The sequence below is a fragment of the Rhipicephalus microplus genome, chromosome X (genome assembly GCF_043290135.1).
Source record: "Rhipicephalus microplus isolate Deutch F79 chromosome X, USDA_Rmic, whole genome shotgun sequence".
Taxonomy (NCBI): domain Eukaryota; kingdom Metazoa; phylum Arthropoda; class Arachnida; order Ixodida; family Ixodidae; genus Rhipicephalus; species Rhipicephalus microplus.
The window spans coordinates 234,112,468-234,129,931 of record NC_134710.1 but is presented as its reverse complement, the minus strand read 5'-3'; the positions used below and the strand labels follow the sequence as shown (position 1 = coordinate 234,129,931).

The following is a 17,464-nucleotide window of genomic DNA, read 5'->3' as shown; positions in this document are numbered from 1 at the left end:
GAATTCTTATGACTGGTGCCGTATACAAACAAACACATATCCAAATCTTTCGTTGAAGCACACCATTCACCCTGCGATGTACAGCGATAGTTGTCCGTGGTGCGGAGGCAGGCCCACTCTCACTCACATAACGTGGGATTGTCGGAAAAGGCCAACCGAAATTGACTCGCCGCAAATAGCGGGCAAAATTTTCGCAAGGGAGCAGTGAAAGATTTTGCTCGCCAGCGAGGATCTGGGAGTGCAACTAGCGCTCCTCGACCAGGCGCAGCGGGCCGCTAAAGCCAGTGGAGCCCTAAAATAGGGGCCCCACCCACACGCTCCCTGTATCTATTTTGTTCCTTGTTTTTTTTTTTTTTTTTTCAAATAAACGTTTTGATATATGTTAATGAGGGATGAGAATACTGAACGTTCATTACGAAGGCGCTCCGTCATCCTCTAGCAATGGCCTTTGCAATTGCCTCCTGCAGGCGACGTCACGTTGCCAGAGCTAATCGCAAAGGCCATGGTCTAGCGAACCCACAGTGCAGTGAAGAACGACATAGCACGGGACGAGCCAACTACAAAGATTCGTTGTTGTCACTGTGGCTTCGGACAGTTTCTACCAGTGCCTGCCTAATCTAACATCTCTTCATTAGTGACGAAACAGTTGCCGGCATCAAATAAAAATGCAATCTGAGCATTGTCTGGGGCCAATCCATGCACGTGCAGTGAGCATGTGCATGGCGTCTGAGTGAGTGAGTGAAACAACTTTATTGACGATCCGGCATAAAGGGGGAAGGGGTAGGGGGATTAAAGCGAGACACTAGCGTGCTAGGACGTCCCGGAGCAGCAACCTACTCGCGTCAAACCCGTGGGGGCGCCGCTTTCGGCCGCTGGCGTTCCAGGATGCTAAGCACGTGCTGGACCACGTCTCTTTGATTGCCTGGCTCTCGGCTAAATGCCAACTGCCATAAGCTGCATGGCATCTAAAACGAGTGAATGACATGGACACAACGTGCAGAATACTATTAGAAAATGCGCTCTCCATATGCAGAGCAACCCCACATATGTGGTGCAAGCTTGAGGTGGAACAACACAAAACCAAATTTTTCCATTAGCGGCATCACCTGGTATTGCTTTAACAGTACAGTTCAGAGACTTTTTCAGCAACGAAGAGTGGCCAGTGCAAAAGTTTTTAAAGTTCTCTCTCTCTTTTTTTTTTTTTTTTGAAGTGAAGGGGTAAGGATGCATTTACTCAAGTGTCTGCGACAGCAAGAACGGCAGCAATGCCAGCTCGAAGGGCGCAGGCCCAGAAGGCTCGTCTCAGGCACTATCAAGCGCTCGCTTTCACCCCGCTGTCACCGACGCCACCATTTCACATTTCGTCGGCAACGGGCAACCGCAGAACGCACATGCTGGTGCCAAAGTGACAAAACTCAAAGCCATATTCCAACCTTGTTGGTGCCGAAAATTCATTATATCAAGGGTGTCTCTCCCTGCCACTTCGTTGCATGATGATGATAATATGTGGCTTTTTATTGGCGCAAGGACCATACTTGGCCAAAGGGCACCATGAAAAATTACATTAAAAAAGCATTGATGTGTGGTTTACAGTGACATGTGAAAGATACAAACTATGAGACTGCTACGTAGCTGTATAGGGGCCTAAAAATCTACAATTTAAGACGGGTAAAAGATATATGTATTTAATATCATGGGGGTGACATGAAATGCTTCTAACACAGATCAATGGCAGTGGTCGTTGAATTTAAAATGAGGTATACGGCATAAGCACGAATGCCTCCCCGATAACCCTCGAGTCCAAGGATCACGAGGCAGGTGCTATTTTAATGTTCCAACACAGCAGGAACCTCTACTCGGAGAGGTCATGCGAAGGGGATGCCTGGAAATATGACTTTAAAATTATTGACATTCTTTAAAAATGCGAACAGTGATTTATAACTAAAAAGCGGTTCTCTATCTATAAACATCGAAGGGTGCAAGGGCATTTGATGGAGGAAGAGAAAGTGTTTTTTTCTAAGTGTGTCTAATTCTCTGCACTTTACTAAAACATGAAGCATGGTGAGTGGTTCACCGCACTTATCGCATAGAGGTGGATCACCACCGGACAAAAGGTGTGAGTGAGTACTATGTGTGCGTGTTATCCTTAATCTAATGAGTGTGACTTCCGTGTGGCATGACCTCAAAACTGGCGGCCAATTCCCGAGACTTGGCTTAATGAGGTGGTTTGTTCTGCATTTGTGTGTCACACAGGCGCTGCCAATGATCCCTCAGCTTTCGTTTGGGATAGGGTTTGAGGTCAAGAGCAGGAACCGCTATAGATGTATTGACGGTGGTATTCGCGTAGGCGGAAACAGCTAGTCGATCTGCCAACAAGTTTCCTTGAATCTCGCGGTGTCCTGGCACCCAGAAGACTATGACATATTGTTTCTGCATGTAGATTGTGCATAAAAGTGAGTAAACAAAGGCAAGGACAGGGTTCGTGTGTTTTTTAAAGGTTTTCATGGTTGTTACCACGCTTAGAGAATCTGTATATATTACAGCTTCTGCCAACTTCATTTCTTTGATATGTTTGATGGCCGATAATATCGGGTATGCCTTTGCAGTGAAGATGCTCATATTGGGGTGCAGAACACCTACATCTGAAAAAGATGGACCAACCGCAGGATAGGACACAGAAGTATGAGATTTTGAGGTATCGGTAAAGAATTTCGAGAAAGTGTATTTGTGCTGTAGTTCAAGAAAGTGTGTACGGATATGTGCAGTAGGTGTATGTTTAGTAACCTCCACGAAGGACACATCACAGTGTACGAGTTACCACTGCCCAGTGGGAGATTTGCAGCGGGAGCTGCCAGATGGTGTTGGAGAAGTGGCACGCCCATTTCCTGAGCTAGGCTCCTTACACGCAGTGAGTAGGGCTGCCTCAAGGAAGGACGGTTGTCAAATAATGCTGAACTGGAGAGATTGTTATATGTAGAGTGTGCAGGTGCTCCTTGTCACAGTTTACTTTCAGAAAATACACAAAATCCGAGTAAGATCGCAGCAGGTGAAGCGACCACTCGTTCGATACAGCGTAGAGGCTTTCTACGGGGCTCGGCCACTTCGTTGCGTAGAGGTTGCATATACTACATGCACTTCCATGGAGTAACAGCGGGGGAAAGAAAAACTTTGCAATATTGAGGAATTCGATGTATGAAGGTTCATCATAGGCAAGTTTAACTGTAACACTTCCACTTTAAAAATAGCTATTCCTTTGTTTTTAGTGGTGTCCAATGGGCTTTCATATTGCTTCTATCTAACTTAGTGGAAAGCAGCAGTGCAGCTAAATGAATATGGCATTTAATGTCACACTTCTGACCACTTGTGATGGCAGATTGCAGCAGCAGCGTGGGCATAAACATTTTATTACCTCGACTACTACAGTTTGTCAAACCTGCATTTCTTTCGACCTTTATCTAGTGTGTTGTATGACGGAAGTATGGAGACCTTCATTGGTGCAGTACTCAACTGTAAATGTGGTCGCTGGCTTTCGAGTTCAACAGATTTTTTTTTTTTAACTTTCATGAAAGTGCTTGCTGTAGAAAGAGAATTTCATAGGTGTCTACACTCTGCATAAAATGTTGAATTTAAAGGTAACCAAGCAAAGTGCAGATTATACTAACTTAGAAAAATGTTTACCTGTAATCTGTTAAAATAGAGACTGAGTATACATTTTTTAGATAATTTACTATTTCTTTATATCTAATTATACATTACACCTGTGTTATTTGCAATTCGTTTCAACTATAGTACCATAGCAAAACTAGCCACATTTGTGATCAAGTGGCTGGTGTGCCACAGTTTTTACAAAAATAAAAAATGTCTGATTAACCTAAATACCTACAAAAACAAACAGTAATGCTTCTCAAAGCCCTGTCTAGAGTACTGAAGCATAAAAAGTTTTATACAAGAAACACAAGGTCAGAGAAGCAGACCAAGCTGCTCTGACCTTGTTTGTGTGTAAGTATAGACAGCTTGTCTACATAAGTACAAACTCGAACTAATGCCCACCTTTGTTGCAAGTGTCACAAATGACAATCTCATTCGGAGGTTCTGACTCCCCTGTGGTGCAGACGCTACACACAAGGTCATTGTCCTGACCAGAGTCAGAGTCGTCAAAAGATGGGTCAACAGCACATGTGGTGCCAGGATCTATGAAAACAACAAACCCCTTTTGAAAATCAACAAAGTACATCAGGAATTTTTAGTTGAGTACACAAGATCCTTAAAAGGTGGCCCGTAGGGGTGTGTGAATACTTGAAATTCCAAAAATTCTTCAAAGAGTAAAGCAAAACGGAGAGGCGAGTGAGTAGGTACTAATCCATTACGGTGCAAATGTAGTGCAAAAAAGACAAGGACAAAAAAGTCTACACCACAAGCGCTTAATCACAACTGAAAGCTTTAATGCCTAAACTGAAAATATATAACACTTACACTTGGTGCTCGACTAAATCCTGTGCATGCGCATCGTGTTTGCTATTTGATTCGATTCACACTAAAATTTTACTATTTGAAGTATTCAAACTTCCCGAAAACAAATACAATCGACGTACAATTGGCAGTGGCTTCTTACATGCTTCACCCCATCATACTACTATCACTTTGAGCAAAACTGCCATTAGGACTCTTGTATCGACTATAGCTGTGCTAATAGCAAAATTTTGGGTGTAAAGCAAATTCAAATATCGAAGTATGAGTGCAAATCTTATTGAATAATTCTTGCATATTTCTACTATACTTTTCAAATAGTTCGAAGCAAAATTAAAAAAAAAAAAAAAGTCGGAGAGGATGCTTAAGCATACTCTTATGAAATATACAAACATGTAAGTGTTTCTTTTCACTAGGTTGAAGCACTGACGGGGTAACATTTTCATGGTCTCACCAAGATTGAGGCAATACAGAGGCCGAATTGTATTAGTACATGATTTGGTGCAACCAAAGTGTTGCCAACAGCGTTTCGCATAAGAAAGGCAAAGATGCCATTTCCTCAGCCTCCCCTGTTCAACTTTTGTGTTAGCCCAACAGATGTGGCAGACAAGGTCGTGCTCCCTTCAAGTTAGCAGTTCCAAATCTTCCTTGCAGACGTCAACATACAAACAAGAACATTTGAAATTTCTATTGCTAAAAATCTTCGACGCCCAATTTCATGGACCTTCTGCCCAAATTTCACGTCCAAAACAGCATTAACTGAGCTCCCACCTCTGCCACATCTATCATCTCCAAGTTGGAATCGGTGTTTCCTTGAGTCAATACATTTGCAACCGTAACAGAGCCCGAAAAGCAGCTTTGCTGCAATACGGGAGTGTGGTGAGGTGAACCGTATGAAAATCTGAAGGGGCCACTTTTAATTTGACGTTACTGTCTTCAAACGTTCGACCAAAACGAAGCCTGAAGGCAGCTTTGCCACAATACGATAATGTGATGAGATGAAGTATATTAATCTGAAGGGGTCGCTTTTAATCGGACAGTGACTGCACGCTTCTTTGGTAAGTTCGAATAGTTTGAACAGTAAAAATTCCAGTGCCAACCGAATAGCAAACACTATTAAAGATATTCGAAATTTTGAATATTCGCACACCTCTAATATTGACTAAAAAAAACGCTGGTTGCCTCATGGAGATACAAAACACCGTTACAATGACTTCTTCACATTTTTACAATATGATCCACTGCATCACATTCTGGTACTGAGGCAAAGCTGTCTTTAGGAGTCAGCAAAGGCTCCAAGTTGGTAGACTTGCGAAAGTACTGGTTCAAGCCTACACAGCAGAGGTGGGGGCTTTAATTAATGACAATTTGGACCAGAAAGCTGGAAAAAATCGGACGGAGATTTTCAGCACCCGGCATTTCCGATGTTTTTTACTTGAAGGAAGCATGCCCTTGTCTGCCGAATCAGTTGGGCAACTACAGAAGTTGGAGAAGAGAGAGGCAGAGAAAACGGCATCTTTTCCTTTAATGTGTGATGTGTTGTGACACCACATTGGTTGCACCAAATCATGTAAATAAATACAATTCATTCTCTGCATTACCTCATTCTAGATAAAACTAGGGAACACCATCCCTCCAGCCCCAACCCAGTTGAAAGAAACATTTCGATTTTGCCATCTCACAAGAATATGTGTAGGAATGCTCTGCAACCTTTTTTTTTCTATAATTTCACTTCAAAGTATTCAAAAAATATTAAACAAATATTTGACAATTGAAAAATATTTAGTTCAATTCAAACTCAAACTTTAATATTCGAATATGCCTCGCACCCATAATTTGCTATTGACACAGGTCTGAAAATCTGTGCAAAGAAATGCCTAAGGTATGTATGTGACAGTATACAGGTGCACTAGAACATAAAACAAACCAACGCTGGACTTACCTGAATGTTGATTGTAGCCCTTCCCATTGACAATCTTTTCTGGGGGAATACTAGGAAAGACTTTGCCGTTGAGGCATACCTTGGCCGAAGTACCGTGCTCAGCAAAGTTTCCAAGGTCATGACCAGGCAACTGCACATAAAAATATTTGTCATACACTGAGGTCCTTTTTTTAAATGCAGGAAACTAGCACTTGATATGTTTTTTAATAAAACATGCATGTTTCTTGTGAAATATTATATTCCACAAAATATCATGGTTATTACCGTTGAACCCCTTTATAAGAGACACTGACATAAGATACAAATGGATATAAGAGGCAGCAGTATGTATACAGTAAAATACGGGGGATAGGAAAATGCATACGAGGTACCTGCTTATAAGAGACATCTTGTATAAAAGACAAGAATTGCTGCCTGGATGGAGCATGCCTCTTATAAAGGGGTTTACCTGTATGTGGAAGAAAATGACTAGCCGCAAAGCAAACTATTAAAAAATCAGCCCTAACATAGCCGCTAGTCAAGTATTCTTGCTTTTAGACAGGACCCAAATAAATAACAGCAAATTAAATTGTATTACGACAAAAATGGGGAAACTGTAAAAATCAGGTATCTCATACTAAATATGTAAACCTTGAAAGAAGTGTAATTGGGCGTGGCTCCATACTGTAAAGGACTGTAAAGAACGTACTCTGCAAATGAGCTACCTCTACTTTGATTGATATGTGGGGTCTAACGTCCCAAAACCACCATATGATTATGAGAGACGCCGCAGTGGAGGGCTCCGGAAATTTCGACCACGTGGGGTTCTTTAACGTGCACCCAAATCTGAGCACACGGGCCTACAACATTTCCGCCTCCATCGGAAATGCAGCTGCCGCAGCCAGGATTCGAACCCGCGACCTGCGGGCGCTACCGCTACTTTCCTAGGGATCCAAAATCAGATTATACACGGTAAGGCAGCAATACATTTTTGTCTTCACATTTTTTCTGGATACTGAAATAAACTACATCCTAGCAATTGTCATATATATGGGCATATAAAATTATAAAGCTATATATACTTACGATATACAATTGTTCCAATCCTGAGTGCTTAGACAGTACAAGTTTAAGACATAATGACAGCAGTACCAACAATACAAATTGAGAGCTAAAATGTGCCAGCTTTATCTGAATTCTCTTGAGTGAAACCATACGATATAAAAAAAAAAAACCACATTGTCATCTGTGGATACCATAGACCTAGCACACGAAGTTAAAAAAAAAAGTCATCATGGCAATGTCGCGAAAATACGAAAAATACATTATGCAATTTGTTATGTCATGTACAGAGATTTCAGCGCAAAATTTAAAAATGAAACTTCAACCTTGATTTTTGCAGCTAATAACAAACTTACGACAGTGAAACTTATGGCATTAAATTTCTCAGAGTGCAGTTTATCAATCTAAACCAAGTCACTGTTTCTCTTTACAGTCTCCCAGTCAGCTCTCTGGCCTTCTTAGCTGGAGCCACCACGCACGGAAACAATGTAACTTCCTTTAAATAAATATGAGCCCGCTTCTGAACCAGGATATCAACAAAAGGCCTACTGTAACAATGTTAGAGTTAATTTAAGCCATCCCACCCAAACTAAGTTCCAAAATCGGCCTTTGTCGCATCTAAGATATTTGGCCTGTCGAATTATTTGAAACTTTGAATAATAGCTATTAAAAAGTCTAATTATTTAACAAGGTATTATTAGAATCAAATTTGAAATTAAAATATTTGCACACCCATACATTTTAGTCCCATGACTAGCTATTACACAATGTCGAGTGATTGTAGTCACATGACTAAATATTACATGATATTTTGTTGTTTGAATAGATGTTAAGTGATTTTAGTAACGTGACTAGATGTCATATTTTAGTCATGTGACTATTATGTGATGTTACAGGAGTTTAGTCACGTCATTCATTTAACAGGATGTTACATGATTTTTAGTAACGTAACAGACTCGCCTATCATAGTTTTTGCGCTCCCCACCAGGCAAACCGAAACAAGTGTTGTGAGAGCAAAGCAGAAGCTGAAGAGAACAAAGCGAGCGCACACCGGTTCATGATTATGATAATTCTTGTTCACACTACCCGGCACAACGAAAAGGTTAAAGAGCTCCGCTTTTAAAACTTGAGAATGATGCCCCCCACATATGGCTGTCCGAGTTGACAAAGAAAAAACGGTATGCAATGCTTACATCACGAAGACATCGCTTTCCGCAGCTGTGAAAATATTTGCAAAACCGGGCCCCAGTAGACTCTCTTTAAACGGAGTGTGAAGAGACCAAGAGATTACTTTCCACTTCACAGGAACTTCATTTACTGAGAGATGAACAGGGGTGTAAAATACAAGTGCTGAACCAATCATATCAAAGACAGTTGTTCTATTGAAGCGGCAATTTCGTTTCATGAGAGTCTAATGTACTTTCACGCAAGAGCACATATGCAGAAGCTCCGTCCCTGTAGCTTTCCCTCTATTTCCAGAAAAAGTTGTCTATGAGAACAATACCAAAATTTTCTTTGCCTGCTGTGAAGTCCCGAAAGATTTGAGATGTTCGTACACCATAATATACAGAATGCCAGAACTGTGATCCATAATCTGCAGACATAAATCCTACCACTACACAGTCGCTTTTACATAACTGCAGCACGTTCATGATGCATGCACATGGGAGAGATGCTTAAATGTTCAATTGGAATTGAACACACTGACTTTTGCTAACAATACCTTACTATTACAGCACTAGCAAAACTGCAATTTCTCACCTCATGATTTTTGTGACGATGCTTGACGTCCTTTTTCACCTTGAAGAAATTAAACCATACACTGCGATTAGCAACTGCTACCTTTTTAAGTAAGCGTGATGGAAGTGTACTTACTGTAATGCAAGAAAAAAAAAAGAACGAACAGAATCTTGTTTGTTGGAAATGCTCACAGGCTTGTTTAGAATCAACAGTGTTTAACTACTTCAATTAAAACAGGTGCACACTTTGACTTGCTAGCATGACAAAAAATTAGAACTTTAAAAGGATGTGTTATGCTATTTCTAAATGTTATCCAAAGCAGTCTGTTCATCTAATTAAAATAAATCCATTGATAAACAAGTCCATCTACTTGAGAAATTTCATTCTTCACATAAAACCATCGTTAATGGTTATTTTGATTAGCTTCTACTCAGTTTATTATTTTCTTGCCATTGACATTGCTGTGTGTCACCAATCCCATCCTCAGGTTAAAAAGTTTAGAGGTCTTTACTTTATACTCTACACTAAAGAGTACGGCCTTGGCTCAACACTTATAGTCGTACATGTCCATATATTACACAAGCCGTGTGGCAAAAGAATGACGTGCCTGCATTATAATTGTGAAGCCTGTCTTCTGGCATCCCAACAGAAAAATCTAGTAATTCATCCTATTCCCCTTAAGTAAAAAGTTATATGAAAACTTACTAGACAGCACTGAAAAACTTCCAACGCATGAACAAAAATTGCAATGGGTCCAAATGAAAGGGCATAAACTAAACAAAAAATGCCAACAAAACACTGAACAAACTAAATGTTTTACCTTGACATGATAGTGAATAGCTTTTCAGATTAAGCTTGCCACATGTCTAATTATAGAAAAGCCACAAACTTCATATGCCAGTTTACAAAGTGAGGACAGGCTGAAATATACATAGAAGCTATTGCAGAGACATGTATGCATAACAAAAAATCTGTATTCACCCACATACCTGTTCTTCCATGTCATGGCTGTTATGGCATTTCTCTTTTCCCACCTGAAAAAATTATGCGACACTTTTTTTAATAAACAATAACCAATGTGGTCAAACTACAAATCATAACAGTTGAAAATTACGTCAGTGTCCCATACGAGCTTGTACTGCCTACAGTACTTCAGAGTTGCAATGATCTTGCTTATTTACAGGTGTCACGTGCTGACACTTTTTTTTTACTTAGTGCGAACTGCCAGTTTCAAGCAGGTACACCAATAATGCAAACAGCTAAAACATCACCCTCTAATGGTCGGGGGAGGGGGGCAGAAAATATCTACTAGACACTGTAAGGACAATACAAACAAGAAGCACCACATTGCCAGTATGTTTGCTAAATCTCGATAAGCCCAACACACCCATCAAAAAGCAGAACAGACAACCCTCTGCCAAACAGCTCATCACTGCCCAGGCTGGTGAAATGTGTCGTCAGGCTCACTAGTGTCATTGGCAGTAACCAATATTCACGCACTGCATGCCACTTTCGCAATTTGCACGATGCACGCTCCTGCATACTCGCTGAAACATCTTTGAAATATGACAAGGAAATAAACTGCTGAGGACACTCTTGAGAAGGAAGTCAAAGGCACCAGTGAAGTGCTTTGCTTGCCAGGAGTTCAATTTACTGAGAGCCAAGGCTCAAGGATACGGTGGCAACTACAGTGGACTCTCAATAAACGAACCTGGCTTGAGCAAAAATGCCTCATTAACGGAACAAAATGGGCTCATATGGCTGGATTTATATGCGTTGCGTAGTAAAATTTTTCGGTTAATCGAAACAGTGCTTACTGATGACCTACGGCTAAACAACACAAATTCAACACAGCATAGACTCGCCCAGGCCAAAGGTAGTCTCACAACCATGGCAACACTTTGAGACAAGCCAATCCAGTAGCCATTCTCGCTTGTGGTGGCTGTGGGAGTCGAGTCGGCGGGTTAGTTGTGTATTAGGCCTATTTGTGCGGCTGAGGTAGATCACGGTGTTATTTCGGCCGGATGGAAAGGAAGCGGGCGCACCACGCACTCTCGCTTGAAAAAAAGCAGCAAATTCTTCAGGAGCTCGATCAAAGTGGCCTACCCAAGACACAGGTAGCGAAAAAATAAAACATCCCGAAATCTACGCTATCGCGGTCCTGCAAATACAGAGAAAAGATTGAAGGCGCTTACAAGACCGGGGCCCTTACATCTATGTGGATGCGAATGCGGACGATGCCTTATGAAGAACTCGAAAAAGTTTTTTTCCTGTGGCTCAAGCATGCACCGAGTTCCAATTTGCCCATAAGTGGAACAATTGATGATGATGAGTTTGATGTTTTGTGGCGCAAGGGCCGTTTCACGGCCAAAGAGCGCCAGTTCATCTTACTAAAAATATGGACAATGATTGTGATAAGCGGCTGTATAAGGGCCATAAAATTCCTCGCGGTAAGGCGAGTAAGAACATACAAGTAATAAAATCATGACCATGCCGTGAAAAGTGCGTGTGGTGTGAATAGATGACAAAAGTTGGTGATAATAAAAGACGATGGTGGATATGTATGGCATTAGCACAAGTGCCTCACTCATTCATACCCTTGCGTCCAAGGGCCGTGAGGCAAGTGCTTTCTTGTGTAGCCACCGCAGCAAAAACCTCTCTGGAGAGGTCGTGCTACGGAATGACCGGGTATATGATATGAAAACTATGAATTTCTTTTAAAAACTCTAACAATGATTTATGACTAAAAAGCGGTTCCCTACCGACGAACATTGGAGGGTGTAAAGGTGTATGTTGTCGGTAGGGTAATGGAAAATGTTGTTTTCTTATAGTTTCTAATTGTTTACATTGGATTAAAACGTGAAGGACTGTTAATGTTTCACCACATTTTTCACACAATGGTGGATCACAGATGCGTGTGTGTCGTGTATGTGTGTCCTATCCCGAGTCTTGTTAGTGTTACCTCTGTTAGACGTGATTTCGATACGGGCAGCCAATGACCAAAGTGTGGCTTAATAAACGTGTAGCTTGTTTTGTGTGTGTGTATCCCACTTGCTCTGCCAGTATACCCTGAGGTTTCGTTTGAGAGACGGCTTAAGATCAAGGGCCGGGATTGATGTGGGTGTAATGGCGGTGCTTTCGTGGGCGGATGCAGCAAGCTGATCCGCCATCATGTTGCCTTGAATCTCACGGTGCCCTGGCACCCAGCACACTACAACATGTTGTTTGAGTGTGTAGAGTGTGCACAAAATGGAGTAAAGTGAGACAAGGACTGGGTTTTCGTGTTTTTTAAGAGTGTGCAGAGCTGTTACCACACTGAGAGAGTCCGTATAAATTACTGTTTTTGTATTTGTAATTGCTTGATGTGTTTAGCCGCCACAAGTATCGCATAAGCTTCCACTGTGAAGATACTTGTGTCTGGATGTAGAGGGCCAGCATCCGAAAAGGATGGGCCAACAGCAGCGTAGGACACAGAGGAGTTAGACTTGGAGGCATCTGTAAAGAACTCAGGACGTGTGTATTTGTGTTGAAGTTCCAGGAAATGTGTTCGGATATGGGCAATAGGCGCATGTTTTGTGACTTCTAGAAAAGACACATCGCAGTCTATAGTCTGCCATTGCCACGGTGGCGGGTATGCTACAGGAGCCATTAAACTGTGTTCAAGTGAGACTCCAGTTTCCTCAGCTAGACTCTTCAGGCGAATTGAGAAGGGCTGCCTCATCAAAGGCCTGCTTTGAAACAGAATTGAGCTCGACAAATCATTAATAGTAGAGTATGAGGGGTGCTTCTTGTCTGCTTTTACCTTAAGGAAATAAAAGATATGCAAGTTCTCTGCAGATGAAGCGACCACTCATTTGACTCAACATAAAGGCTTTCTACGGGGCTGGTGCGAAAAGCACCCGTAGAAAGGCGGATGCCCAAATGGTGCACGGGGTCCAGCATCTTCAAAGTACTTTGAGTCGCAGACTGATAACAACGGCCCCATAATCCTAGCGGGTGCGAATGAGGCTTCTATATTGGTTCATGAGACATTGCCTGTCACTACCCCACCTAGTACGTGACAACACTTTTAAAACATTCATGGCTTTTAAACATCTTGTTTTTAGATACTTGATGTGCGGTACGAAGGTCAACTTGCTGTCCAAGATTAATCCTAAGAATTTATGCTCTGTATTAACAGACAGACATTGACCGTTCAGTTCAATGTCGGGTTCTGAGTGCATGCCTCTCTTTCGGGAGAACAAGACAGACGTGCTTTTTTGTGGGTTCAGTCAAAATCCGTTTTCCTCTGCCCATTTGGAGACCTTGTTTAAACCTAACTGAACCTGCCGCTCACACATTGCCAGATTGCAAGATCTAAAGCCAAGCTGGACGTCATCGACATACGTACAATAAAACATATTGCGAGGAATGGACAAGCGCAAGGAATTCATTTTGATGAGAAAAAGTGTGCAGTTAAGTACACCACCTTGTGGCACGCCTGTTTCCTGGACAAATAATTGGGAAAGAACCGTGCCCACTTGGACACAGAATGTCCGGTTTGACAGGTAATTTTGATTATGTGAAACATTCTTCCGCGCACGCCAAGGTGGGACAGGTCTCTTAGAATTCCAAAACGCCATGTTGTATCATAAGCCTTTTCGATATCGAGGAATACAGAGAGAAAATATTGTTTATGGACGAAGGCGTCCCTGATCTGTGCCTCAATACGAACAAGGTGGTCTGTGGTGGATCTGCTCTCTCGAAACCCGCCCTGAAATGGGTCGAGCAAATTGTTTGTTTCAAGGATATGTACAAGTCGGCAGTTTATCATTTTTTCGAAGACTTTGCACAAGCAGCTTGTAAGTGCAATAGGCCTATAACTCGAAGGTAAAGAAGGGTCCTTGCCCTCTTTCAAAATGGGAATAATAATAGCCTCTTTCCAAGAGGTAGGGATAGTGCCAGAAAACCAGATAGCATTGTACAAACAAAGCAAGGTTTTTCGTGTTTCGATTGGTAGGTTTTTTAACATTTCATACACCACACGGTCAGAACCTGGGGCAGAAGTACTGCAGGAGTTTAGAGACGTTCGCAGCTCAGCTAGACTGAAAGCTTGGTTATATGCCTCGTATCTAGTGCCTTTGTGTTCGAGTTTCTGCTTTTCCATTCTTGTTCTGTATTTTTGGAAAGTGTCAGTATAGTGGGATGAGCTGGACACCTGTTCGAAGTGTGCACCGAGGAAGTTTGCCTGATCTTCCAAGGTATCACCCTGAGTGTTTACGAGTGGAAGTGTGTGTACTTGTTTTCCTGCTATCCTACCGACCATGTTCCAGACTTTAGCCTCCTGTGTGTATGAATTGATCCCCGACAAAAACTTCTGCCAGCTTTCCCTTCTGGCCTGCCGACGCGTTCTCCTGCCTTGAGACTTTATTTTCTTGAAAGTGTCAAGGTTTTCGGCTGTCGGTGAGTTCCGAAGCAGCCTCCAAGCTCTGTTTTGCTGTTTGCGCGCGTTTCGGCATTCAGAGTTCCACCATGGCACACGCCGTTTTCCAGGGTGTCCATTTGTTTGTGGGATGCATTTTGTTGCAGCATCAATCAAAAAGGCTGTGAAGTAGTTGACAGCAACATCAATGTTCAAAGTACATATGTCATTCCAACCTAGACGAGCGATGGTATAAAACTGTTCCCAGTCGGCTCTATTTATGAGCCACTTGGGAACACGTGGTGGGCACTCACTTACTGTAGTTGTGCTCAAAACTACGGGGAATTGGTCATTTCCGTACAGATTACTGACGACATTCCACTGGAGTAGAGGCACAAGAGATGGAGATGCTATGCTTAGGTCTATGGAGAAGTAGGTGTTATTAGCGAGATTATAATAGGTTGGTTCTTTTCGATTCAGGAGACACGCGCTCGACGAGAGAAGGAACTGTTCGATCAGTTGACCTCGCGCGTCATATCGAGAGTCACCCCATAGCCTGCTATGCGCGTTAAAGTCTCCAAGGAGAACATAAAGCTCCGGAAGTTCATCAATTAGAGAGTGTAAATCACGTTTTTGCAGCTGATAGCTAGGAGGAATGTAAATAGTGCAGATTGTGATCAGTTTATCAAAAAGAACTGCTCGAACAGCCACTGCCTCAAGGGATGTTTGGAGTTGTGTGTGCATGCAATTCCTTAATTCACTATGATGGCAACACCTCCGGATGATGTCATGGCATCAACACGGTCCTTTCGGAAAATAACGTATTTACGAAGAAAATTAGTGTGTTTTGAATTAAGGTGTGTTTCTTGTATCCATCGCCTCCTCGGAGGCACTGGATACCCGCACGTGCGGGCTGTTAGTACAAATTTCGGGCCTCGCCTGGTGAGGTGAGGCCTGGAGACCCGAGGACTCTGGAGTCTCCGGTCTCTGTTTGGGAGTAGGCGGTGTAGCCTGGGCTACAGCCGCCTTGGGGGCAGGTGCCACAACCACCGGCTCGGTATGCGCGGGCCGAAGGTGTGGCGAGGGCTGGTGCGGCGGTGCCCCCTGACGCGCCACATCAGCGTATGTAGGTCCATAGAATGGAGCGACTCTTCGCCGTGCTTCCTTAAATGTAATGTTCTCCTTCACCTTCAATGTAATTATTTCTTTTTCTTGTTTCCAGTATGTGCAGGAGCGTGATTATGCTGCATGATTTCCTTCGCAGTTTACACAGTGTGGCGGTTCTTTGCAGTTCTCAGACACATGGCTTAGGACTCCACATTGTGCACAAGTCTGGCGACCACGACAGGTTTTAGAGCCATGGCCATACCTTTGGCATTGGAAGCAACGACGAGGGTTTGTTATGTACGGCCTGATAGATGTCTTCGTGTACCCTGTTTGAATAGATTCCGGTAGTTTACTGGATGCAAACGTGAGTATTAAGTGTTTTGTCGGTGTTTCCTTATTATCTCTTCTGATGATGATTCTCTGTACATTAGTGACATTTTGGCTCTTCCACCCCTCCAAAAGTTCAGTCTCAGTCAAGTCAATTAAGTCCGTGTCAGATACCACTCCGCGAGTTGTGTTCATTGATCTATGTGGTGTTATGGTTATTGGTATGCCACCGAAATATGAAAGACGGTCTAGCTTTTCAAATTGTTCTTTGTCGCGGGTTTCGAGGAGAAGGTCTCCACTAGCCATTTTGGTTACCTTGTATCCTGTGCCAAGAGTTTCGGTGAGACATCTAGAAACTAGGAAAGGAGAGACGGTCCTGGCTTGCTTTTCAGTTTTTTCACAGTAGATAACATGAAAGTGAGGATATGTTTCTTTTGGCTGGTTGAAAAAATTTATATCATCGGTGCGTACCCGCTTTAAGCCGGTACGATCAGACAGTAGGGGGAATGCTTTATGCATGCCTTTCTTATTTTTGTTCAGCAGCGTTGGCGGCCACCCACCACGGGGCCCAACGAGGGGATGCTACAAGTTTACAGATGCTAAAAACTGCAGACGCCAGCCGTACAACGCCACTATAACCCAATGCGCCTAGACCAAGGTAGGCTATTTGCACAGGGTTAACCCTAGCCGCCAGGAAGTTTGGAAGTAAACGGAAGAGAGTAGAAGACAGGACAGATAAATAGTAAGAGATAAAGACGAAGATGTAGGGAGAGAAAGATAGGAAAAGGCGACTGCCGATTTCCCCTGGGTGGGTCAGCCCAGGGGTGCCGTCTACGTGAAGCCGGGGCCAAAGAGGTGTGTTGCCTCTGCCGGGGGGCCTTAACGGTCCAATCACCCAGCGTCGGCTCAACCCCCAGGATCCTCTTTTCCTCGGACACGGCAAAGCCACGCACGGCTAGGCGTGGGAGGGAGTAGAAACTCCCCCGTTAGCTCGGGTCCATGGTGTCGCTACACACCAAACGCCTGCTTTCACAGGCGCCCCTGCAGGGATAAGCGGACCAATTCTCGAGCAGAAAGCTCGAGAGATCGCCGTGCAAATGAATGTTGAGAGCTTCGTCCTAAGCGACGGATGGCTCAGCCGCTTCAAAACACCCCAAGGCTTAGTCTTAAAAGCAATCTCAGGTAAGAGTGCTGCAGTCAACAGGGACATTTGCACCGACTGGCAACAGGCATGGCTTAAGGAAATTTTGATGCGCTTTGAGCCACGAGATGTCTTTAACGTCGACAAGATGGGTCTTTTTTTATAAGGCGCTTCTATCAAAGACTCTCACCTTCAAAGGCAATGCCTGTAGTGGAAGAAAACACAGTAAAAATTGCATCACTGTGCTGATGGGTGCTATCATAGCAGGAGATGAGAAATTGAAGCTGTTGGTAATAAA

General features: G+C 43.0%; 1 protein-coding gene across 3 annotated transcripts in view; it reads right to left on the bottom strand.

The window, feature by feature from the left end:
- The window catches only part of Pcl (polycomb protein Pcl), a 135,133-nt gene that overhangs the window by 80,215 nt on the left and 37,454 nt on the right, over positions 1 to 17,464 (bottom strand). For all 3 annotated transcript variants that reach the window (XM_075878805.1, XM_037435919.2, XM_037435920.2), the window contains 4 exons: positions 10,180 to 10,224; positions 9,212 to 9,250; positions 6,410 to 6,539; positions 4,051 to 4,191 (listed from right to left, as the gene is read on the bottom strand). In XM_075878805.1, coding sequence (XP_075734920.1) covers positions 4,051 to 4,191; positions 6,410 to 6,539; positions 9,212 to 9,250; positions 10,180 to 10,224 — 355 coding nt within the window. The remainder of the gene's footprint in view (positions 1 to 4,050; positions 4,192 to 6,409; positions 6,540 to 9,211; positions 9,251 to 10,179; positions 10,225 to 17,464) is intronic.